This window comes from Phyllostomus discolor, chromosome 1, assembly GCF_004126475.2.
Source record: "Phyllostomus discolor isolate MPI-MPIP mPhyDis1 chromosome 1, mPhyDis1.pri.v3, whole genome shotgun sequence".
NCBI lineage: Eukaryota > Metazoa > Chordata > Mammalia > Chiroptera > Phyllostomidae > Phyllostomus > Phyllostomus discolor.
Window position 1 is genome coordinate 50,583,842 of NC_040903.2, and position 24,961 is coordinate 50,608,802.

A 24,961-nucleotide genomic window follows, 5' to 3' on the forward strand; every position below is an offset into this window, starting at 1 on the left:
TGAGCTGTTCCTTCTCTAATTCACTTCACTTACTCTATCAGCCAAGAGAGCCTTACATTTTTTCTTCAGCTTGATTAAACTTCAAACAGGTTCCTGACTATAAGTCCCTGACTGCTCTTTTTTAGGGAATCTACTTTAGAAAATTTATAGCTGCAAAATCTTTCTCTGCTAGTTTGAAATACATAGATTTCCTTTAAAGTCACTTTCCAGTGTCCTAGACCCCAGGAGACTCTGTTTCTGGACCCAAGAACCAACCTTTTGAAATGTGATCGTCACAGTGTCTGTGGGATGGTAGGAGCCTAACCTTGATGGGTGCTTTGCTCCAAGTTTTAACATTACCTTAGGTCAGGAAAATGGGAAAAGGTGAGGTCAATTAGCAGGCACAGGTGCCTACACTCCGGCTCTTAGAAACTCTCCAGCCCTTTGTCTCAGCAGAGTTGAGTTCAATCTATTGTAATTGTGTTAAATAAGATCTTCCTTATCTGCTTAACTTTGTCCATTGTAATTTTTCTTTATCACTATGTATTCCTGCCACATCAAGAAAGAAAGGAGGAAAGAAGAAAGGAAGGAAGGAAGGTAGCAAGGATGATTATAGTTATCTTTTCCTCAAAGTATATTTTAAAATTAAATGGGAGAGAAAACAAATTCAGAATAAAAATATTCTTTCACGTTGAATAAACCTAGCATTATGAAAAATATCATCTTTTTTTTCAATTTCATTAGTTTGGATATCACTGGTTTATTATAAAGATACACAAAAATTATTTACATGATAAAAGATCTCAGAACTTCAGTAGAATGGGCAGCTTCACATGATGCCATTTCTTTTCTTTCTTTATTTATTTTAAGATTTTATTTATTTTTAAAGAGAGGGAAAGGGAGGGAGAAAGAGAGGGAGAGAAACATCAATGTGTGGTTGCTTCTTGCACGTCCCCCACCGGGGACCTGGCCTGCAACCCAGGTATGTGCCCTGACTGGGAATGGAACCAGCAATCCTTCAGTTTGCAGGCCGGTGCTCAATCCACTGAGCCATATCACCTGGGCACATGATGCCATTTCAATAATGACGTATTTCAGTCTACATACTTTCCAAGAATGTCACCATCTCTAAGTAAGAAATAATCTTTGCCAACTAGAACTACTTTGGTGCCTCCATATTCTGGGAGAAGAACTTTATCTCCAAGTTTCATGCAAACTAGTTAAATCTTTCCACCTTTATCTGTACTGCCTGCTCCAATAGCTAGTACTGTTAGTCGCAATACTTTTCCTTGAGACTTTTCTGAATGAATAATGCCTCCTTTGGTTACTGCTTCAGCTGCACTCCTTTGAATGAATAATCAAATAGAGAAACTTTCTAAATGCCTGTCCTGCCATGATTCCACTGCAGAAGTTTGTACTCTGCTCTGTCACCCAGCCACAAGAAGGGACACACAGATTGGTCCTTGGTCCTTGGGTTGTGAATGTGGGAGATTTTCTTTCTTTTCTTTTTTTTTTTATTTCAACACTGACATCTCTGTGCACTGGAGTTTAGAAAACACACACTGGTAGGATTAACTCCAAACTTTACTTTCAGGCTATTGATAATTTGGTCTAAATTTTCTATTTCTAAGCTTTCCTTCCACTATTTTCATTCCAATCAAATATATTTACCCTCAATTTATGTTAGCTATTTATCTGTAAAATGCTTTCCCCTCCTCTCTTCTTTCAAGAACCAATTTTTCTTGATTCCTCCATAAGTTCAAAAATTTTCCCTTACACTCTTTCACTTCTTGTTCTATCTCCTAAAAGTTTTTTTTCCCCATTAAAAATCAGGTGGAATTTGGGTGACTACTTCATTCCATACAACACCTCCCAAATGTGTGCCTCCAATCCAGAGCTCTCTCTAGCACTTTAGGCTTGTGTATTCAACTCCCTTTCTGACATTTTAAGGGAGACGGCTAAGTAAATATCTTTCATTCAATATTTTCAAAACAGAAATCCTCATCTTCTTCTAAAAACTGCTTTACCTGAAGACAACCCATCCTAGCTGCTCAGGTGAAAAAGATCAAAACCATTCTTAATGTCTTTCTCTCACATCCACAACTACTCTGTCTAGGTATCCATCCCATGGCCTCCACCTTTAAAATATATTTAAATTCAATCCAACAATTTCTCACCATCTCCACTGCCATCCCCATAGTGGAGCTATGCCCCCCTCACCTAGATCACTGAAAAGAGACACAAAATTGGTCTCCAATTTCCACTTTGGTCCCTACCTGCAAAGTCTGTTTTTACCTAAGAGCCAGAATGATTCTTTTAAAACATTAAGTCATACCATGTCACTTTCCAATGGCTCCCTGTTTTACTCCGAAGAAAAACTCAAGTCTTTATAATGACTTACAAAACCTTACATAATTTGTTTCCCTCCCTCCACTCTCTTCCACTCATCTCAAGACTCCGACTGCCCCCAACTACCATCACTCCAGGAAACTGGCTACCTTGTTCCTCTTTAAACTTGCTAAATAGAGTCCCTACCTTAGACCTTATTCTTGCTGCTCCTTCTGCATGAAACACTCTTCCCTTGGGTGATCTTCAGAGTTCACCCCCTCACCTTCCTTAAGTATTTTCTAATATATTTTCAATAAAAATTACTTTGATCCCTTATTTAATATTACCACTTGTCCTTTCACTCTCTCTCCATCTGACACAACCAACGTCCTTTCTCAAAATTACCTTACTCTTAAACCACCTTAAGTCACATCACATTTTCCTGAGTAGTAGCAAGATCTAGGAAGACCTCCTTACAGCACATAACTTACAAATTCCAGATGAGTCATTTAACCCCAGCATCCCTCCCTGCACACTGCAATCGTGTATGGTTATGAGATACAGAAAAGGTCTGTTTTCCTGCTTGAAGCAAAAAAAAGACAGGCAGAGGTGCAGAATAGGAAGAAGGATGGAGAAAAAATGCCATTTCAGTGAGCTAAACACTATCTATCACAAGTGTTTGTAATCTCAACCACATCCTGAAAGACCAGGAAACCTACAAATTGCAACATTCACAAAAACTATAAATTACAACATGAATGACAGATGAAAAGAGGGGAAAATATTTTCAAAATAGAAACAGGTATTGATAAAGACGTGCCCAGAGAATTCCATAGTGACCCAAGTCCATATGGATGCTTGTTTTCCCTGTAATGTTTTCTCACAATGAGAAACACAACTATCTCTTTAAAGGCAATATCAAGTTGTTCTGTTTGTTTTCTGGAGAACGAATGTCTCTCAAGTTAAAAATCAACATGTAAAATTATGAAACCATGAGATGTGAGAAAAAGTTAAGCTTAGGGATTTTCTTTTGAAGGGCAGGGTTTTCTTGTGCTTTGATTTATATATATTTTTACAAAGAAAATATATTCATAAAAATAATAGCCACATGGTCAGTCCATTTTAGTGTTCTGTTTTCATGTTCAACAATCTAATATCAAAAGTTTTCATAAACTCAAAAAATTCACCAGAAGGAAAGCAGTGTCTTATCGATGGAGTTTACATTTCAAAACATGGACAGGTAATGTAAATCAATCTCAACTAAAATATACTTTCAGTGCAGTTTCAAACTAAAATGTTTTCAAGCTATCAAAATCAAATTCCTCACTCATATGAGAAAGCACCAACATTAAAATGGATAAAATAAGAAACTCACTCATTAAGATGCACTAATAATTTCAAAAAACAGTGTGTCTCCGATACTAGAATTCAACCTTCATAACAAAAAGCATTATTCTGTTTATATTTAATGTTTTAAAAAATAATTCTTCATTTGGAAATCATTCACCTACAAAATTTTTATTTTAAATGACTTGGATTTTAGAAATATCAACATAAGAATCTCTTTAAAAGCAGCTTCGGGGGGAAAAACCTAAAATAAATTCTATACAAATTTTTCCTTGTAATGATCTCCAGCTTTATTGTTTGTACCCTTTTTATTACAGTACACAGCAACACTGAGGATCCATAAATTATTTCTGGATAGAATTATTTTTAAATGGTAACTTTATGCAAACTTTTTACTTACACATTCTGTGGCTGTGACTATTAATGAGCTTGAGATGACAGATTTTCCTCCATTAAAGCTCACTGATACATCAAGAGTTCTGAAAGAAAATGAAGACACAATAATTAAAAGTAAATTAAAAACTAGATTATTGTGGAATACTTTTATTTCCTTACATAATTCAAAACCAGCCAGAAAGTCTACTCAAAAAGTCAAAGCTTTTAATCAGTTAGCTCAGCCTTTTTCTTTCTCAGTTCCAGTCCTTACTGGAACAGCCAGAGGCAAATTCCTTAAGTGATGTGATTGTTCCTAAAGGAAGTATTAACAAAAGTGGAAATGGTAAGAAATTCCTGTTTGTTTACAGTAGTCCTCTCCTCATCTGAAGTTTTGCTTACAGTAGTTTTAGTTATCCATGGTCAACTATGGCCTGAAAAAATTAAATGGAGAATTACAGAAATTAAAAATTCATACATTTTAAATTGCATGCTGTTTTGAGTAGCATGATGAATTTCTCACCATCCTGCTCTGTCTGGCCCAGGACTCAATCATCCTTTCCTCCAGCTTATTCATTCTGTACACGTTTTTCCCACTGTAGGCACTTAGCAGCCTACTCCTACTCCTTTATCAGATGACTATGAAGCTTTCTCAGTGCTTGTGTTCACGTTAAGCTTATTTTATTTAATAATGGCCCCAGAATGTAACAGTGATGCTTGCAATTGAGATATGCCAAAATAAAGTCACTACATGCTCCTTCTAAATGAAAGGTATATGTATATAGGAAAAATATAGTATACGAACATATAGGGTGTGGTACTATCTACAGTTTCAAGCACCAACTAAACAACCTTGGAATGTGTCCCCCATGGATAAGAGGAAACTACTGTAGTTTAAATAAATTAGAAAAAAATTCCTTAATCCAGAGAAATGCTGAGATAGTTTCAGGTTTAAAAAAATCTAAAGAGAAAAAAAAAATCTTAATTTCCATATAGTTTATTTTTCCCACCTATAGATATTACTATCATCACAAGATCATTGATTAAGAATATATAATTGGAAATAATAAACTATTCCAAAATTAAACAAAGAAAGTGATAATAAAAGACAAAGATAAACTAAAAGGAAAAAAATAATGTTATTTATTTGTAGGCATTGGTTATACATGGTCCCAAGATATTGGGTTGGCCAAAAAGTTCATTTGGTTTTTTTCTATAAGATGCCTCTAGTAGTGTTTAGTTGTCTTGAACTTCATTCAAAATGATTTTGTTAAATTATATTGTGACAACTGTCACATCAGCATGCATTTTTAAAAGCTTATCAAAATTGGTGAATTTTATTTAGCCATTTTAATATTGAAGATGGAAGAAAATAAGCAACATTTTCAGCATATTATGCTTTATTATTTTAAGAAAGGTAAAAATGCAACTGAAATGCAAAAAAAGATTTGTGCAGTATATGGAGAAGATGCTGTGACTGATTGAATGTGTCAAAAGCGGTTTGCAAAGTTTTGTGCTAGAGATTTCTCACTGAACAATGCTCCGTGGCCACGGTAGACCAGTTGAAGTCGATAGTGATCAAATCCAGACATTAATTGAGAACAATCAACGTTATACTATGTGGGAGATAGCCAACATACTCAAAATATCCAAATTAATAAAGTTATTGGTGAAAATGAAAATATGTGTCTTTTATTTTAAGGAAAAAACCTTTTGGCCAGCTCAATACTACAATATCCTGACAAAGGTAGAAAAGAGAGAGTGTAAATTTTGTCCATGGCTAAGAAATATCATAGTTAAAATATAGTTCTCATTCCCTAAATATAACTTCCAATGATAAAATAACTCATAATAATTAAAATTCTATTAATTTAGAGACCAGTAGTTTATTATCTGGGATCAGTCAGCCAGAAGTTAGTATTTTTTTTTAAAAATAGCTCTAATAAACTATCAAAGGAAAAAATGACAAGAAGATTTTAAACTAGTAAGGAAACAGCTTTTTTTAAAAGAGTTGACAAAAAATATCATATAATCATCAGTTGGCTAGCAAATCAAAGCTATCCATTCATTAAAGCAAAAATATAGGTAACATTTTGTTAATCTGGCTTCTATACAATGCTGTGCTCCCAATTCTCATAAAATATTTTAAATTGCAAAAATTAATAGCCAGAAACTTTGCCTTAATTACTCTGAATTAATATAATTTTGTTATATTTAAAAGATTTCTTGTCTATGTTTTTGAATCAGTTGCCAAATACTATTAGTAATGAAGAGTTAGGATTAAACAAAAACAATCTCAAGCCACTGGTAAATTTTCAATAATGACACCGGAGAGGGGAGATGAGAAATGTCGTTTAGTGCCTGCTACGTGCCAGATGCTATCTTAGGCATTTTATGGACATTGTCTCTGTTACAATGTCTCCTCACAATAACCCTTCCAGCAAGGAGTAGTTCCACAGTTCTGCAAATAGAGTACATGAAGCCCAGAAATGTTAATTACCTTGCCCAGAGTGGCAAAACTAGGATTCTAACAAATTTTGAACTCTTTCCATCATACTACAGATGCTTGATGAAATGAAAATTCTTAATGTTTCTTGCCTCAAGGCGATATTTTGTTTGGATTTGTACAGAAATGGAGCCAACAGAAAAGTAACTACTAGCAAACTTCTTCAAATGTGTTTTTTTTTTTCAAAATTCAGGAATACTATTAAAAATACTTCTTGTAAAAAATTCTCTTCAAAACATTATTTTAAAAAAGCTTAGCTAAATCCACAAAAAAATGAGAACTTGGGGTGTTTATATCAACTTCACTGAACTTCTGAACTATTCCAAAGCAGAATGCCAAGTGGTTTGCTTAAAAAAGAAAACTTAAAACTAATTGCTTATTCTGCAAAACTGAGTCTTGTTTTGTTTTGTTTTGTTGAAGACTAAGCATGATTGAATCCAAAAATAATCTTTTCTAGTTCCTAATTCCTCCACTTCAAAGCACGTACCAGAAAACATATGACATGGTAGGCATTGTTTTAGTAGGGACAGAGATTATTTGATTTATGATACTGATATGTATGATGGTTGCAGGTAATCTTACTGATTCAACTTGCAAGGGATCAGTAGAGCAAAGTTTTTATTTTACAACCAAGTTCACTTTTTCCTATAGTAGAAATGCATGCTGATCAGATCTTGTAGGCAACCAAAATAACTGCACATTATCCCCAAACCTCAGCCTAGTATAATGTGTCTGGTGTCATATAAAACTGAATTAAGGCTTCACAGACATGATTCTTTTGATATCTGGACTCAATTAAAAAAATATAACCCTCACCTTCCTGATCAAAGCATGGCCATCAACAACACTACTAATAATAATGGCATTTATCGATTCCTTACTATGAGCCAGACACATTACACTTATCTTCTCATTTACTTCTCACAGTCACCCACTGAGTTTGGCAGTAGCATTATCTCCAGTTTCCAAATAAAGAAACTGAAGCTTAAAAGATAACTTGCCCAAATACTGGGTTTCTCTAATTCTGTAGTCACTTCTACCTCATACTACCTTAATCTTCGATAAATATTTTCGAGTGTTATATTTAAATTCATCTCACTGGCAAGAGCTTAGTATCATTCCTCTAATTATTCACTACATTCACATATTTCTCATGACTAACTATAATGACATTTACTATACGCTATTTATTTGTGAATGTATACACACGCACATACACATATATATTTGCTGGGAAATATTTTTGTAAGTGTTGCAAATAGGAAAAACACACTTTGAAAGTTCCTTATATATTTTTAAAGATTTTATTTATTTATTTTTAGACAGAGGGGAAACAGAGGGAGAAAGAGAGGGAGAGAAACATCAGTATGTGGTTGCCTCTTCCACACCCCCCACCAGGGGCCTGGCCCACAACCCATGGGCATGTGCCCTGATTGGCAATCAAACCAGTGATTTTTTGGTTCGCAGGCCCACCTTCAATCCACTGAGCTATACCAGTCAGGCCGAAATTTCATTCTGTTTTTAAATTTTTTTGCTTCTTCAGAAACACAGTTTTTAAATCATTAGGACAATTTTGGCAGGGTTATGAGCTGATGCCTTTGTCCAAAGCTGTGCCGCTCCCTCGCTAGCACACAGGCTGACAAAGCCACCGCACCCTCTAATCCAAACCAATACCTTGACCTTTCTTTACCTCAAGACTCCAACATGTGTATTTAATTTTTCCTGTCATATTTTATGTTTCTCCTGTTAGTATCTATGGATTTCTTACTCCTATTGCTATGTAACTTCTGCATAAGTATGACAGTAGAACCTGTACTCTTACTTATAGAGACTTTATTACAAACAAAAATGTGTAAAGCCAGGTTGTTTTTCCTTAATTCCATACAGGATGGGGCAAAAGTAGGTTTACAGTTGCTAGTATGGACAATAATACAATAATTCATAAATAATAATACAGGAGTAAACTCTGTGTTTCACATACAACTATAAACTTACTTTTGTCCCACTCTCTATATAAGTGAGAGGTGAGGGGAGATTTCATCTATATTTGCCACAAGAATAAAACTAAACTTAAAAAGAGGATATAGATTCAGCTCACATGTTAAGGAATAAGGAGTTTTGGGTTTTAACCCTAGTTACTCTACCCTCAATCTTGCATTCCTCAATCTGTTTAATGAGTATAATTGTAACCATTTCATAGTTATTTTGGGGAAGAGAACTTGATAAAATAATATACATCAAATGTCCAACCCAGTGTCTGGAACACAATACTTACTCTATAAATTATTGTAACACTTATTTGTCTAACAGATTATTCAAAATATCAAGGTAACCTTTTGATCCAAGTGTAAAAAAAAACACAGATATTACAAAAGAATGTAAAGCAGCAGTGAAATAAATACCTAACACTTTTTTTGTTTTATTTAAAGAATTTTATTCTCCTACTGCCATATAAAAATAGAGCTAAGCTGTTCACAAAATACCTAGTATATAATGTCATGCAGGTTCATGTAAAGACATTTTTCAAGGCTATTTCCTTCCTGTTGCAAAACATTATCTTGATTAAACCCAACATTATAGCAACATTGAGCTGTGTGTTAAACCTAAAATCTAAAACTGCAGTCTAAATTGGTTGATAAATGTTTGCCAATAAGTTTATTCAATCAATCCCTCAATCACTTTATTACTAGTTAATTAAATAATACTCATAAATTACTATAATAGACCAACCTAGGCTGTGCTTGATAACAGGGCTGCAATAGCCAATAAAACGAAGCATTACAGTGTAATTGAAAGGAAGTCACATAAACCATTACAATGAATGTGACAGTAACTAAAATAGGTAAGACACCAGGGTCCTAGAGGACAAGATGGGAAATACAATGACTCAGCCTTGCCATGGGAGCATCAGCAAAGGTTTTCTGCAGGAAGACCTCTCTAAAATGAATCCTAAAGAATAATCAGGAGTTAGGAAAAGAGATTAGAAGGGAATCCAAGTAGATGGAGCACTGTTTCACAGAGTGAAGGCAAGAAAGTCAAAGAACAAGCAAGGAACAAAGGCCATTCAGTGTGGCAGCAACACAAAGTGCAAGAGTGAGGATATATACCTTCAGCCTGAAAAGGGCAGTAGGGGAAGGATCATGCAGAACACAGGATGCCACCTTTAACCATTTGGAATTAGTCTTAACAGTTTTTCAGGTAGGTAGAAATATAGTTAAAATTGTGCTTTTACAAGTATCATTCTTGTTGCAGTGTAGAGCATGGGTTGGAAGAGTACATTTCTACATAGCAAGACCAGTTAAGAATGTATTTCAAAAAAACCAAAGCAGAATTGAACTAAAATAGTGGCAATGAGGGTAGTGTGAAAATCAAAATTGAGAGATAGTAAGGGCTTAAAATAAAAAGGACTGGGTCATTTATAGGTTGTGGGTGGGGAATAAGGGATAAACAGGACTTCAAAGGTTCTGTCCCGCACAGGTGGGTGGGTAAACTTACACAGGAAACACAGGAAAAGAAGCAGGTTTGCACAGAAGTACACGAGTGTAACTTGGGAACTTCAAATTTAAGGTGGCTGTGGGAAATCCAAATGAGTTAGCAGACACTGGGATAGTGGGGATCGTAGACATGTGAATAGTGGGTTTTGAGCAAAGAAAAAGATCTTGTTGGAGCTCTAGAGCCCATCTGCAGGAAAAGGAAGCCTTAAAGAAGATGGGTTTGTGGGTCAGGAATCCAGCCATGCTGAAAATTGAGAGTTAAAGGGCTGTAAGAAAAGGAGCCTGAGGTAACATCTGAAAAGAAACAGCCGGGCAGGTAAGAAAATGGAGTTGTGAAACACCAGGGAGGACCTTCTACCTTCTGAAAGAGGACGGGCCGCAGCGCAGACACTGCAGAGTGGGCGGGGAAGACAAGGCTGAGCGCTGACAGCTCCTCCCAGTTCCTTTTCTATAAACTGGTTCTACACTGTTTAGACTGCCTGGCAAATAGCTTAATCTACTCTGCTCCATCCTTAATATATTTTTATCAAAGTAGATGGAGAGTAGAAACCTAAACAACCTAACATAACAAAAAGATTGTTTGGAGTGCATTTTAATATCAATGATCACTACTGATACTCAATAGTGATAAAACTAAATTCATTACATATGAGAAATTATTCAATAGTATTGTGATATATAATTGAGTAAATAAAATTCAATAAGGCCTAATCGTCACAGTGTTTATATTTGATTTTTAAAGATGTATGATGATTCCTAAGCAGGAGAATAGCTAAGTGCCATATGTCAGAATACTATGATCTCAGAAATTTCACACTCCATGAAATATGACTGACATTTCAATCCACAGTAACCAATTTTCAAGGTATTCATTTGCTACTGACTTTATGCATATCCAATAAAAGACTGCCATTTTATGATCCATTAAAAAAAGATGAAAAAATTAAATAAAATTGTGAAAGACATTTGCTGGAAGTAATAAATAATTTACCTTCAATTTGCACATACTGAAAATTAAACTGGCAACTACTCAAAAAGTTATTAAAATTAAAGTGACTTCAGCTATTTTGAAATCAAGTGATACTATTAAATATTCTGCAGAGCTTTTTAAAAGTTAGCTTTATGCATAATAAAGATCAAAAGTAAAAAAAAGATTTCATATTTGTGATAGTTTAAAGATTATACTTCTAGTTAAGAATATATATGTAAATTAATGTTTTGTCTAAAATTATATTCTTCGAAATGGTTAAAAGATTCCTGAATAAAGTAGTTTCTTGTTCGGCTATCTCAATATATGTGTATAACTAAAACAAACATTGCAGTCAGGAAGACTGCTGGATTTCAGAAGAAAAAACAGCTATTTTCAGAGATGCTTTGGACTGTTGGGAACCGCCCTGATTGGTATCAGAAGCTGAAACCCCCACCTAGGCTAAGGCTAAGGGTACGCCCTTGGAACCATAAGCCAGCAAGGAGACAAAAGCTTATCTCCCTGGCAGGAATGCTGCTTCTGCTGTTTTATTCATAACTGAACCCCAAAAAGCTTGGTTGGTTAGCCAAAGACGGGTAAGATTCCCCAAGGGGGGAACGACCTAAGACAGACACGATCACTTTGGGAGGCCCCCCAAAAGGACTTCGGGGGCTGCAGCAAAAGGGGGTGGGGTGATGGACCCTCGCTCCTCAGCTTTGACATAGCCTGAGTTCTCATCATCTGGGAGAAAAACTCCTTATCTCTTGGTTGCCTTAGTTCCCTTGCTCTACCTAAGCCTGAAACAATGACAGGGTGGTGTAGCTCTGTGCTGAAAAGGGTGGACTCCCCGGGTGATCAGGCCTAAGAAAGAATATGTAAATTACTGTGAAACCTTCTTTGTTTAGAATGCTCTCAGTTGAATGAGAAGGGTCCTAGGAGGAAGTTAGTTTGTTCCTCAAAGTCTTACAGCTCTTTGACCCTGACTCAATAGACTTGCAGAGTTCCTTGTTTTCTATAGTTCCTTTCTTCCCCCTGATAAGTACTGTACTTTACCTGAATTATCATGCAAAATGAGCCCAATAAAAGCAGGTATGGACGGTTGGCGCGCTCCTCACTAGAAGGGGTGGCCATTTCATCCCTACTTCTCCACAGAAACTAGTTTGTCTCTATGCATGTTTTCTCTCGCGTGTTTTTTGTCAAGCCATCCGCAGCGTTCCATGATCACTGCTGGCTGGTGACCCATGCATCACTGGACATAACACCTAAATTGTATTGTAATGTTTTCAGTATTACACTAAAGATAACCTCTTTTTCACTGATTTACACATTTTAATAAAATAAAAAAGACACTTGAAAATAATCACTCAGTTTTTAGTGCCTTTCATTCAAATGTTAAATATCTTCATAATAGTAAAAGCTTTATGATAATAAAGTTTAGAAGCAGGTATATAAGAAGATTTACATACATATTTAAGGATATCCTCTACCTCATTATATAGCTGTCCCTCTTCAAAAATTTTAATTACCAAACACTCTAAAAATAATTCTAATTGTTAGAAAGATCTCTCTAATGTTGAACTAAAATGTGCCTCCCTCTACCTTCCACTCTTTTTTTCTCCTTTCCTAGGGGCAAATCAATCTTCCACATGACAGATCAGACCTGATATTTGAAGGGAGCTGATACGTTACACCTGAACTCTTTTTCAGAATTTTAAATTTTATCTTATTTAGACTTCCAGTCATGATGGAGGCATAGGTAAACATGCTTTGCCTCCTCAATCAACCACAGAAAGAATTACAGCTAGACTTCCAAACAAATAACACCAGAGCCATCAGAAAATTGAGCTGTATGGAAATCTGACAACCAAGAATTTGAAGACCCCACATTCATCCAGATGGGCAAGAGTGGTAGAGAACAGAAACACAGAGACGGCAGAGAGGTGCAGAGACACGAAGTAGTATGCAGAGATGGTAGTGGCAGAACAAGCAGTCCTACATTCACACGTGGTAAATAAAAATCGGGAGGGATGCCTTGGGAGCAAGTGATCCCAGCCCCAGGCCAGACCACACATCCCAGGGTTCCAGTGCCCAGAAGATAAATCCCAATAACTTCTGGCTGTTAAAATCAGTGGGGATTGGGGTGGCAGGAAAAAACTGCCAGATTTTCAGGAGACTCTGCTCAAAGGGCCTACATGGACCTAGAATGTACACAGACTCACCCACTCTGGGATTCAGCACCAGGGCAACAGCTGGAAGGGCACCAGTTGCACACAGGGAGTAAGTGAAGTGACTAGAAACAGGGAAAGTGCCAGACAAACCTCCAGAAGCCAGGAAGTGAAATTGTCTCCTCTGCAAGCCCTCCCTCCACACAGAGCCACAAAGTGGTGCAGTGAGTTTCTCACCCCAACAATTACCTAGGACTCAACCCCATGTAAGTTGCCCATGCCTTTCCTACATAGGCCATGCTACTAAGACAGGGAGTCAAAGGAACTCTATCTAATACACAGAAACAAACACAGGTAGGCTGCCAAATCTAGGAGACAAAGAAATATGGCCCAAATGAAAGAACAAATCAAAACCCCAGAAAAAAGACCTAAACAAAATGGAGATAACCAACCTATCAGATGCAGAGTTCAAAACACTGGTTATCAGGCTGCTCAAAGAACTCATTGAATGTGGTTATGGTGTAAAAAAGACCAAGGAAGAAATGAAGGTTACATTAAGTGAAATAAGGGAAGATTTACAAGGAACCAACAGTGGAGGGGATAAAGCTGAGATTCAAATCAATTATTTGGAACATAAGAAAGAAATAGGCATTCATCACAACAGCAAGAAGAAAAAAGAATTCAAAAATATGAGGACAGGCTAAGGAGCCTCTGGGACATCTCCAAATATACCAACATCCAAATACTAGAGATGCCAGAAGGAAAGAGGAAGAGCAGGAAATTGAAAACTTATTTGAAAGAACAATGAAAGAAAACTTCCCTCATCTGGCAAAAGAAATAGACATACAAGTTCAGGAAGCACAGAGAATCCCAAACAAGTTGGACACAAAGAGGACCACACCAAGACACATCATAATTAAAATGCCAAAGTTTAAAGATAAAGAGAGATCTTAAAAGCAGCAAGAGAAAAGCAGAGAGTTAACTTCAAAGGAGTTCCCATAAGATTGTCAGCTGATTTCTCAAAACAAACTGTGGTCAAGAAGTATTCAAAGTGAAGGAAAATAAGGACCTACAACTTAGATTAATCTATCCAGCAAAGCTATCATTTAGAATGCAAGGGTAGATAAAGTGCTTGCCAGACAAGTTAAAGCTAAAGGAGTTCATCATCACTAAGCCATTATTACATGAAATGTTAAAGGGACTTATTTAAGAAAAAGAAGATCAAACTCATGAACATTAAAATGGCAATAAATTCACAACTATCAACAACTGAATCTAAAAAAACAAACTAAGCAAACAACTAAAACAGGGACAGAACCACAGATATGGAGAACATTTGGAGGGTTATCAGCTGAGAGGGGAAAGAGGGAGTATAGGAGAAAAGTTACAGGGATTAAGAAGCATATTTGTAGGAACAAAATAGACAGGAGGATGTTAAGAATAGCATAGGAAATGGAGAAGCGAAAGAACTTATACGTATGACCCATGGACATGAGGGGCGTGATTACTAGAGGGAAAGGGGGTACTGGGCCAAGGGGGGGCAAACAGGGAAAAATTGGGACAACTATAATAGCATAATCAATAAAACATATTTTTAAAATTTTTTATCCTATTCAATATTTCCATACTTGGCAATACCTTGTTAGCTACCCCTGGCAGTGCTTAAATTAATTGTTTTTCCCCTTAAAGGACAATTTCCAGAACTGAATATAATATTTAAAATAGAAATATAATGCAGATTAGGTGAACTTATCACATTTCCATATATAATCAGAAAGCAATACACCCTGTGAAAGACAAACATTTCACCACCGAAGGGCAGGTAGCAAGATAGAGAAACAGAGAGGGTCATTGGCCTCAGTGCAGCTCACCAAGATTCTAATGTTTGTATTCAAAATAAAGACATAACTAATGTTCTGGTATCCATGATAAAAATAGATAAATTAAGTCTCATTCTTCATAGGAAACAGAAGAATAAAGTTGTGATTGTATCATCTCCTAATAAAATAGTGGAATCAGGGACTGTATAAGTAAACATTACACATGTATCTCAATACATAAGTATATTGAAAAGAAGTGTTCATGTGAGAAACTGGATTACAGGCAGCATTTGTCCAACCAGGAAAAAATAAATGAAATTAATCAATTTTATTCCAGAAAAAAATGGATTATATTGAAAAGTAACAATATTGAGAAAAATAAAAAGGTTCTATTATCAAGTCAGGCTCTAACCCCAAATCTGCCACACCATTTAGCTCAATGATCCATCAGCATCAGATCCTTAAAGTTTTCCACATTCACTGATATCCTTCCACTTCTTACTCAAATCACTTTGTCAAGTGTCTTCCCACACTGCCTTTTAAGAGAACTAATACTATCAGTTTTATCTGACTTAGATACTGATTTCATATTTGCCAGAAGATTCTGGCCAATGTTTCTGAAAGCACATTTAACTATACCATATGCCTCCTTAAATCATCTCTATCAAACAAGCTGTAGGATAAGGCTCTGGATCATTCTGTTCTGTTTTTCTTTCTTCACAATGTGTTTATGTATGTTTACCCAATTCGCTCTGTTCTTCTTGCCAAATTACAGGTTTGAGATCTCGATGACTGCAGAGCAGCTGTGTTATTGTTGATGTCTCACTAAACAAGGGTCAAAGCAGGAGGCCACCCTGCAAATACTGGACACACCTGCACTTAACACCACAAAGCGACTGTCCTGAAATGGGGAGGATTCAAAGACCTTCCCAGAGTCCTTTCCATTCAACCTTAAGGCATTTTGGCACAAGTGAACCACTTTTAGAAATAAACTCCCAAACAATCTACAGATTTGTCTTGGTCAGAAAGTTTAATCACGGGACATTTGAAAATCAAGTTGTATAAAATGAAAGAAATAGAAAACAACAGCCTTGTTACAACCACTTTTACATAATTCCTGCTTAAATACTAAGAATTTGTTCATCTTGGTCTAAACATCTCTATCAAATAAAGAACTTTAACAGAGATTCTCCCAAAGAAAGAAAGTACTTCAGAGACCTACTTCAACAATGCTAAACATGATATACCTGCGTAAGATTTTCCCAGACGGCTTTCCCTTTTGTTTAGTCCATGACATCAACTTCTGAATGCAAACTGAGTCCTAACCACTGGGCTACATTCTTTGTTCTCGTCTCCAAGTCAGCATTTTCATGTTAACACTGTTTCAAACCCAAATTCACAAGCCCTGGGTTTTTTACAAAATAATCTTCAAACAAATATAATTTGGGAAATATGACACAAGGAAGAGAAAGGAACTGCGAGAGTAGGCTAATGAGATGAGGCACATGCCCACAGAGCCAGCTCTGAGACTATGCATCTGGCTTTGAGGCTGTCTGTCTAAGGTTACTTCACCAGCACGATGTTAATTATTTAAGTGAGAGAACAGGGGGAACCATCACCACATCTGTCACCCTCACACAGGAAAAACCTTCATTCATTGTTGGGCCAGATGTGTTTACTTGAAATATAGACTAACTAGCTACTTAATGGGTTTGAGTCCTTAGCCAAAAGATAATTAGGCAAGTAAATTAAGCATCAGTCACCTTAAAGGGCTAAACTGTTTCAATTGTGTTGATTTTAATCCAATCTCAGAAGAGAGCTCATCATCTACAAAAGTATGTGAAGAAAATTCAAAGCAACGAAAAGCTCCAAATTACTTGCGACATACTTAGTAGAACAAATAATGATGTCCCCAAACGCCCAATACATTAACAAATAACATCTTCTTAACTTTTGCCCAGTGGTATCATATACTTGATTTTTTAAAAAAGTAAGTCAAAAGTAATTATTTTACTTTGGCTGGGGTGGGTGGGAGTGGTGGGGGTGGAAAAGGAGATAATTGTACTTCAACAATAAAAAAAAGAGAAAGAGAGAGAGAAAGTAATTATTTTAAACAGCGCTCCTTCCCCAAAACAATCTGTTTGCTTGTTGGTGGAATCCTAGCGTCAAAAGCCAAACAGATGATGACCTCTCATGTCTGATATTTATTATGCTGTATATGATTTTTAAAAATCACATCTCCTGAATATTTAGCCTATCTACCAATCACTAAACATTATCAGCAGCACTCTCAAAAGGAAAGTGTGCCCAAAGGTAAATTTTAAAGAAAATACTTCAGTATCTGAGAACAGGAATACTGCATTTTATAATTACTTTGGAGTAGAAAGTAAGGTGTCTTCCTTAAATAGACACTATTATTAATAAGCCAAGATAATTTTCTGCTCTCTTAACTGGCATTCCTTCCAAAATAGGAATCTGATCATTTTTCTCCTGCCTGATATAGGCCCCTGCCCTGGAACAACCAAATGTACTCTTTTAACTGTTTGTATAACTAGTAAATCAAAGTATTTGAGAAAAATATATTCATCCTTCAGGTAACAAACATTGAGCAAATCTCCAGCAGGTCAGGCATTGTGACAGGTGCTAGAGATACAGCAAGAAACAAGGCAAACGAAATTCGTCCTAGCAAAAAGCAGACACAATAATAAATAAATGCTTTGGAGGAAAACAAAAACATTAAAAGGGAATGGAGTACCAAACAAAGAAGGGAGAAAATCACATGATTAAATAGGGTGACCAGGAAGATCTTCCTAAGAAGGTAACCTCAGAATAGGACTTGAAGAAGATGAGAGTGAGCCATGAGGGAAAGAGCATTTCAAGCCGAAGAAACAGCAAGTATAAAAGCACTGATGTGGGAGCAAGCTGATGTGGCTAAGAAACAGCAGAGGCCAGCATGACTGTAAGTGAAACAGCAAAAAGAAGATGAAGTGTGAGACATGGTGAGGGGCCAGAGCCTGTAGACCCTCGTGAAACATTGCAGTGCCTCGACTTTCACTGTGAGTGGAATGGGGAACTCATTATGGAGGAGTTCATAAACCAATTTACTTCAATAGGGTCACTCCTGCCAAGAACAGATGCAGAAAGTCCAGTGGAGAGGCTAATATATCAGGCAAGAGATGAAAGCAGCTAGGTCTAGGATGGTATCAGCAAAGGTGGTGGGGAAGAATTGTATCGTGAATATATTTTGAAATTGGAGCCAATAAGGTTTGCCGATGGCCTGCATGGAAGAGAAATTATTAATGAATCAAAGGTTTTTGACTTGGACAACAAAAAGAGTGGAGCTGCCAATGGCTAAAATAGAGAAGACAGCTGTGGAAGCAGATTGAGGGGAACAATCAAGAGGACCAATATGGAATTACAGATTTGTTAAAACAGGACCTAACATCAAGTCAATAGATTTATCATTGCTAATACAAGATATGATTACCCAGCAAGTCATGGAGTCTCACTATGCACTTGGGGTTAAGATGGCTCTAGGCAGAATGGATCTACTTTGAATTCTAAGACACAGTCTAATATAGCCATAAGTGTGTTGTCAGTAATAGCAGATTCTCAGGTGATACAGAAAATGAACAGTTTTTTACAGAAAGAAGAAAATGGTTCTGAGAGTCTCACCTCTGTCAGTTATATTATGCACTCCTTTAATCAATGTAAAATAGAAAACCAATATTGCTCTAAGCTACTCAGATGACCAGAAGTGACGTCCAACAGATATCTTGCATATGTTTGCATCCACAGAAGCTGAATGTGCAAGTACACTTCAAACTACTAGATTCTGCTGGGTTGCAAGGAGAACAATATAATCTTCACTCTCTGAACACCAATTCAGACTGTGGGTTGTATACTTTACTTTCCTCTGTTCTAGGTTCAAGACCAGTGTACAATGTACCCTTCATCCTATTCATTATCATAAACATATTGCATCCATTACCATTGGGCTAGGGAACATTTGAAACGTTTCCAATCATTTCCTTTATAATTGAATGCATAGAAAAAAATCATAAGTGGGAATACTAAATTACTAGTAAAATTAATTGTAAGTGATTAAAATAAAGGTCTTCTTCCAAACTAAATATCCCTTATTTTAACCAGTTATCTTTATGGTTCATTACCACACCAAGGGAACATAAGAATATAGACCTTAACAGGACTGAGAAAGAAAGCACAAATATTTCCCAGTCTGAGGTGTGCCTTACTGAGCCACTTTCCTTTTTAACTTTAATCTTAATATTTAAAAACTATAGTAATACTCAGTCAAAATCTCACTTTCAAACTCATGTGTATGTGCATGTGTGAATTTAATACACTAAGGTAAAATATTGGCTGTGGCCCTGATTATTTAAAGGCTCTAACAATACTTCTCAAACCAAACTAGATAAATATTTATAGAGTTTTTTAATCAACAGGTAAGAAGTAAGATACAACAGACTTTACTGTTTTCAATGTGCTAATAAGAATATAGTTAAAGTACTAACCAGAGTGGTTTGTTTAGGGCTTACTATTTCATGTTCAATCTGTACAACAGAATACAATAAAACAACCAGTGTATATGTGTCATCATTTCCTAATCATCTGGAGCCAAAATGTTTTTGAAATGTTTTTAATGAGGTACTCACTCTCCAACTTTACTCAGGGAAGGTGCAGGACAAAGCATAGAATTCAGCTCCACACTTACTGGCTGTACACCTGGAAAATAAAATGCCACTGATTTGGTAAAGGGCTTGATAAATCTCATAGTTTCATTAGTAATATGAAGGGTATAGGGCAATCAGAGTTCAAGTGTGGCACATTAGCTATATTAGCATGAAAAAGCAAAAAGACACTCATCTAAACAAAGAGAAGAAAAAGAAAGTGAAACATAGAGATTATAGCATGCCTCATTGATACATAATATTGGTAAATTATAAATCATAACTTTTTTTACTTAGACTAAGTTCATACATTGTAGACACTGTATTGTTATCATCTACCCCCTCAATAAGTCAAATATTTTAGATTTTTTAAAGCTAGATGGCATAGATGTATATAAAAGCAAAATTTTAAAATGGTAACGAAAAAAAAGGAATCTCCAAAGGAGAATGAATTTATTTCAAGAATTTAGTAAAACAGTTATGTCTACAATAAAAAATACATTTTATAAAGCTGAATGCTTAAATTGCCCTTGCAATTTTAATAATATATGGGAAAAATAGTCTAGACTATAAATCTTCAGAAAAGTTACATAATCAAATGTATAATCCCAGAACGGTAATGGTGAAAATGCAATCTGACTCCACTTATTCATTTGAATATTTACTTTGATAAACTTAACTTTATGTAGCTAAGTGTAAGATATGTTTATAGTATAATCAATTCAGCTATGTAATCAAAAGGAATTAGGTAAAGCTCATTGTTAGATACAGATAACTACTGATAAAAACAAAATTATTTTTTCTCTTCAATTATGGAAACTACTAGGAAAAGAATTAGTTAAAGAATACTATTATCTTGCCTTACCAAAATGATCTTAATAGGAAATAAAGGAATTCATTATGACATTTATCACGCTGAGATCATCACCACTTGAATTCAACAAGCACATATTGAACAGTTACTGTGTGTATAGACCAAGCTGTGCTAATTGGAGTATTTAGTACCATCAGATAAACAGCAAAATTGGAGATGAACCTCTCAAAACACAATTCTACCCGAGTTCAGAGTTGTAGCATATGTCTTCCAGTATAACATTTTAGAAGACACAATAATCATCAGTGAGGAAAAATTATCTTAATAGGAACACAAAATGCTCAGAATACTAACATCATTTAAGTGGATGTTTTCTCAGAATGAAGACTGAAACATCATACTCATTTGCTTTTTTGAAAGCCAAGCTAGGAAAACTAAAACCTGATTCCATAAATGTGGAATCTCTAGAGTACCCGCTGGGTGGGCACTGGAGATACAAAATATCTTTAAGACAAAAAGTCTGTCTCGAAAAAGCTAGTTGACAAATTATGGAGAAACTGTTTAGATAGAAAGCAAGTGACAATACAATAAATAGTAGAGCAGTCCAAGTGAGATTTCTAAACAAGAGTGATAAGAAGTACATAAATCTAGAAAAAGAGGCAATTAAATCAGACAGTTGATATAGTCCAAACGGAGCAGGAAAACTGGGTTCAACTGTCAGCTCTGCCTATTATTAACTGTGTCACCACAAACAAGTTATTTGGCTCTTTCAGCCATGAGGCCATCCATCATCTGTATAATGAGGTTACTCAGAATGGGGCCCAGTATTCATTAAGCTGTGAATAAATATTGCCATCATTGCATAACTACAAAATAATTATTATTATTTGTATTATCATGGGACTGCATTTATTTCTCCTTTGTTAAAAAATACAGCAGAGTTGGTGGCAGTTGGGGAAAAGTAGGAAACATCTGATGCTGACTTGCTGTGCAGGTATTAGAGCAACATGGAGATTCTGGGGACCTACTCTTTGTGTAGGTTTCATTCACTGTGTAAGTGCAGAGAACGCTGCCACTGCGACTGCCCAAGTTGAATCCTCTTCCCTTCAAAACAATTTGAAATTCATCTAGAAGTAAAAGGAAAAATAAATATTTTAATCATTGTTTTACCAAAAAAAAAAAGCAAAAGTAAAAGAAAATGTAACTTGAACATATCAAGTTGCATAGAATGAATTTTATTCATACTATTCAGCCAACTAATAATACCAAAGAAGACATGGTTATGTTTCCAACTCTACTTGATTTCTTAGACCCTTTAAGGAAAGAGTGGAGATATTATTCACTACATCATAGCGAGGCATTTTATTTTTTAAACAAAGTGTTTTCCGATAGTGACCAAGATATCAGAATTAAAGCATAGCAGTAATTCCCAGATAGATACCACACAAACTTCCTCAAATTCTACCCTTAGGAAAATATATCAGCAAAAATGAAACCTTTTTGTTTACTCTACTATCAGGTATTGAAGTGTAGAAATGTAAAGAACATTAATTATTCCCATGTTTTGGTTCTTAGAACTATCATATATTGTATTTTCTTTAATCTATAATACTCTAGAATTCTTCTTTAATAACTTCTTCACATTATTAATCCCAGTTTCATTTTTTTTTGTTGCATACAAAGTTATAACTCCTCAGAGGAAACGTATTTTGGATTACTAATGATCTATAGCCAGTCACTAAAGTTGATTTAACTTACTGTACTTTAGGTATATAGTAGGAGCAATCACTTAATGTTAGAGAGTGAGACAATGCTAGAAAAAAACTTAACATCTAATATCTTGACTGGCAACTAAATGTTTGCTGCTTACCTGCAAAATGATATATTATAACTGTTTTAATGGTGATTGACTCTCAGTTCTCTCAAACACCTCCTATCTAACGTAATCTAACACATACACAGTAAGTAACTATGGAAGAAAATACTGCAATGCCACTCTCCATTAAGAAAGAGTGTTTGTTATAAAAGGAATTCTACTTGTAAGCTAAAATAAAATGCATGTAAAACTTAAAATAAGTCTCAGTAAAAAGGACATGAGCTTTAGTATAGCAAATACTGAACCTGTGCCTGCCTCAGTTTCCCCATCTGTGAACCAGGGATTATAAAAGTGCTGGGACATTCAAATGCGCTACTCCTCTTAAATATCTCAGTAACCAGTAGCTAGGAGACTAATAGGTGCAGAACTTAATACCATGTTCTGTCTGCACTTGGGAGGCTCTGTGGTAAATCACACAGCCCCATCAAGACACAATATTTTTTCTTTTCCTAAGTTAAGTCAGACTTGAAGACGAAATAGAATAGTCCAAAGAGAATCACACTCTCTTTGGATAAGGATGGCTTTGAAGTTTCAACACTTTCTTTTCTTAACACCAGTGATGAAGCCACTGGCTTCCTCCCTGCCATGCAGCTGTAAGTCACTCCCCTATGAGCCCTGGGCTGACAGACACTGCACTTTGGCCAGGTTATCAAAGCATGGAGCTAAAAATCAGCATATACACAATTGTTCGTACAATCAGAGAAAAGAAAAAATTTCCTATGTTATTTCAGTTGTCATAGGAAAAAGGTCTCAAACATGAACTAAATATACAGAAGATTCTAAAAGCCTGTCACACAATATGTTCATTATTTAAAATAACACTCCAATCTTAAAAATTTGAATTTAAAATAGAAATATTTCAAGGAATTATTTTAAAATTCTTACAGAAAATGATGCCAAAAAAGTTAATTTTGCTATTCTCTTTCCAACATGAGTTTCAAATCATATATTTTAACTAGGAAAAAATACATTTTCTTACATGATATTTTTAAATTCTAACCACTTACCCCCAACACATACACTTGAGGGCTGCAATTCCAGGATTTCAGTGCATGACTGAGCGAGTATCTGAAAAAGAAATCAAGGAGACAAAGATATCAAAGTGAATTATAACATGTGAGGTCCATTATAAGAGTACTAATAATCTTGAGGTCCTCCCTTTAACATCAATAGATAGCAGGAAAAAATCTATTAACTATCACATACACAGTTATGAAGCTCTTAGGAAACTTCTGTGATGTCTTTCAGTATATAGTCTAAGACTTTATTCTGTAGGAATCTTTATTTGATCAAACACAGATAAGAACAGATAAAAGTGAGTGTTGCCTCCAAGTCCATAGCCTTGGCTATAAAAAGATAAGTAAATCCTGGTAGCCATAAATTCAATGCTGGCTTTTTCCCACTAGGCAAAAACAAGATAGCAAATCAGACTTTCTGTTTAATTATTCTAAGTTAATGTTTTCTAATAAGAGGTTCAATATAATACTGATAAACACTTCTTTGTGGCATTTCTATTTGATTTCTCAGCCTCAAGTCCCATGAATGCTAATACTCCTTATATGTATCAGATACTATACTTGTGGAACACAGGCTCCTCGTATGAGCCAAATATCATTCTCGAAAGCAGAGATTGGCCCTGGCTGGTGTGGCTCAGTGCACTGAGTGCTGGCCCGCAAACCGAGGGGTCACTGGTTTTGATTCCCAGTCAGGGTGCATGCCTGGGTTGCGGGCCAGGTCTGCCAGAGGCAACTGAATGCTGTTTCTTTCCCTCTCTTTCTCCCTCCCCTCCCTCCTCTCTAAAAATAAATAAATAAAATCTTAAAAAAAAAAAAACCCACAGACTGCACTCCCTCATTCCCAGAGCACAGAAACACAATGGTTCTTCTCAGCAAACTTGCTCTGAAAAACAGAAACCACCATACAAGGTACAAGGCTACAAGAGAAAAACAACAATGATGAAATAAGCTGTTCCTAATGGACACACAATCCTGTCTTTATTTTTGGAACTGCTCTGCACTTCATTATCAAAGTCAGACAAACTCCAGATGATCTTTGAACAACATTCCTTTCTTGGCGGAAGTTGAAGACAGATGATGTACGTGCAGTGGTTTCTAGCATCTCCTGCTCATAACTAGAACAGGAAGGAAGAACTGTAGCAGGAAATAATGCTTTTCACTGTTGTTATTAACAGTGAAAATATAAATTGCCAGCCTCTAACAATCAGCTACATCAAATCAGGGAACTTTTGTGGCTAAACATGCATCAAAATATGCACCTTCTATATGTTTTTAGATTGTTTCCCTGTGAATCCACTTTTCAGCTGGTGATTAGAAAACATGTATATAGTAAAATTTTATATCTGAGAAACTCTAGATGAGGTCTATTTAAATGCAGAAATTACCAAAGATGTTCCACAGCACCCAAAATCCTTTCAACACCCAAACACCTCCTCTGAGGAGTGAGTACCATTGTTCAATTAAGAACTCAGCTAAGAATTGAAAACTATTGTCAAAGGCTAATGTGCCCTCTTGGACAGGATGTATCTCAAATTATTAACATCTTTAAATATTTTGACATCATCTAGATAACAAGACTATAAAGA

The 24,961-nt window shown here is 35.8% G+C and overlaps 1 protein-coding gene and 1 pseudogene across 2 annotated transcripts in view; both read right to left on the reverse strand.

Annotated features, from left to right (window-relative positions):
* The window catches only part of ANTXR2 (ANTXR cell adhesion molecule 2), a 154,658-nt gene that overhangs the window by 96,027 nt on the left and 33,670 nt on the right, over window positions 1–24,961 (reverse strand). For both annotated transcript variants that reach the window (XM_028505607.2, XM_028505608.2), the window contains exons 8-11: window positions 23,367–23,427; window positions 21,512–21,610; window positions 19,655–19,724; window positions 4,055–4,133 (exon numbers count right to left, since the gene is read on the reverse strand). In XM_028505607.2, coding sequence (XP_028361408.1) covers window positions 4,055–4,133; window positions 19,655–19,724; window positions 21,512–21,610; window positions 23,367–23,427 — 309 coding nt within the window. The remainder of the gene's footprint in view (window positions 1–4,054; window positions 4,134–19,654; window positions 19,725–21,511; window positions 21,611–23,366; window positions 23,428–24,961) is intronic.
* LOC118499898 lies at window positions 940–3,791 on the reverse strand (annotated as a pseudogene).